Raw genomic sequence first — 1,875 nt, 5'->3', positions numbered from 1 at the left:
CCTGCTTTCTTCAATTTTGTAACCTCCTCTCTCACGGCGTCTGCATGCTCTTTCGATGGTCTCCGAGGAGGCTGCTTCTTAGGCGTTACAGCCGGGCTAACATTAACGTGGTGGCAAATGAAATCTGGGTCAACCCCAGGGGCCTCGTAGGCGTCTCAGGCAAACACGTCCACATTCTGTCTGAGAAAATCAATTAGCGTCTCCTTCTCTTGGGGCGGTAATTCTGAGCCAACCTGAAAAAACCTCTCTAGGTTTGATATGACAAGAACTTTCTCCAAATCCTCGCAACTCGCTTCCATGGTTGGTCCCCCACTACTCGAGGCCAAGGCCGGGGTCGTTAATTGCTATAAGTCATTCTCGGCTGAGGTGGAGGGCTTAGTACTCGGTCGTCGTGAGATTGTTGACACCATGCATTACCGGGCCATGGCCTGGTTCCCTATTACTTCTTTCACTCGACCTTCCGATGGATACTTCACCTTTTAGTGTAAGGTTGATGACACAGCCCCTAGGACGTGGAGCCACGGTCGGGCTACGATGGCGGTGTAGGGAGAGTATGCGTCTACCACTATGAAGTTCACCTCCACCACGTCCGAGTCTATTTGTATAGGTAGCCTAATCATGCCTTTTAGAGTGACGGTTTTTCCCTCGAAACTCACTAATGGGGAATCGTATGCTGTTAAGTCCTCCGGTTTCAGGTTCAACCCCTTGTACAAGTCGAGATACATCACTTCCACGGCGTTGCCCTGATAGACTAGCACCCTCTTAACGTCGTATCCACCGATCTTAAGCGTGACAACTAGGGCATCGTCGTGGGGTTGGAGGGTTCCCAGTTTATCCTCATCCGAGAATCCGATTAGGGGCGTGGCCATCCCCCTAGCCCTCTTGGTCTCCCTGTCGTCAGCTTTGGAGGGGAGTCTACCTACTGACATTATCCTGAAAGGATAGGAGCCGGTCCTTCCCGATGCGGTGAGAATGACATTTATCATGCCAACGGGTGGTCTCAATGTGCTTTGCCTTGTTTCGATGTTAGACTGCTCTTGCCATCCGACAAGGTGGTGCAGCAAGTGTCGTAACTTCCCCTCTCAGACCAGTCGGTCCAAGTGGTTTTTTAGATTTCTGCAATCATCGGTGGCATGGCCCGTCTCTTAGTGATACGCGCAATACAAATTCTGGTTACGTTTCGCGGGATCTCCTGCCATCCTGCTTGGCCATTGAAAGAACGGTTCGTTCTTCACTTTCTCTAGGACCTTATGTAATGGTTCTTGGAACACAGCATGGACTGCCTGTGCTTTTGTGGATCCAGTCTGCCCCGAGTAATCCCTTCTCGGTCGATTGCTGCTATTAAAGCGGTCCAACCTGAAGTCCCTCTTGAGGGACAACCTTCGCTTTGCCCTTTCCTGTCTGTTGGTCTTCTTCAACTCTCTTGTACTTGTCGATTCTGTCCATAAGTTGGCACACGCTAGTGACCGGTTTCCCTGTCAGAGACTTTCTTAAACCATGCTCTGTCGACAGGCCCCTCTTGAATGTGCTAATGGCGACGTCATCATAATTTCCCTCTATCTCATTATACATTTCCCAGTACCTGTCTGACTATGCCTTCAGTGTCTCTCCTTCTCGCATGGACAAGGATATGAGGGAATCTAGGGGCCAAGGAACTCTGCTGCAGGTGATGAAGTGAGAACCAAAAGCCTGTGTCAGCTACTTAAAGGAATATATGGAGTTTGGCTTAAGGCCATCAAACCATCTCATCGCCATAGGTCCCAAGCTGGACGGAAACACTTTGCACATCAACGCCTCAACCTTGGAATGGACGGCCATCCTCTGGTTAAACTAGCTTACGTGCTCTACTGGGTCCATCCGACCATTATATATGGC

General features: G+C 50.1%; 1 protein-coding gene across 1 annotated transcript; it reads right to left on the bottom strand.

The window, feature by feature from the left end:
* Positions 1 to 479: 479 nt before the first annotated feature.
* LOC115965160 lies at positions 480 to 929 on the bottom strand. The gene has a single exon (XM_031084349.1). It carries the CDS (start codon positions 927 to 929, stop codon positions 480 to 482), a length of 450 nt encoding a protein of 149 aa, XP_030940209.1.
* Positions 930 to 1,875: the final 946 nt, after the last annotated feature.

The sequence above is a fragment of the Quercus lobata genome, chromosome 10 (genome assembly GCF_001633185.2).
Source record: "Quercus lobata isolate SW786 chromosome 10, ValleyOak3.0 Primary Assembly, whole genome shotgun sequence".
NCBI lineage: Eukaryota > Viridiplantae > Streptophyta > Magnoliopsida > Fagales > Fagaceae > Quercus > Quercus lobata.
This window is presented reverse-complemented; position numbering and strand designations above follow the sequence as displayed.

Coding starts and splice junctions, on each gene's coding strand:
- LOC115965160 (XM_031084349.1), bottom strand. CDS start 929: ATGTCAGTAGGTAGACTCCCCTCCAAAGCTGACGACAGGGAGACCAAG.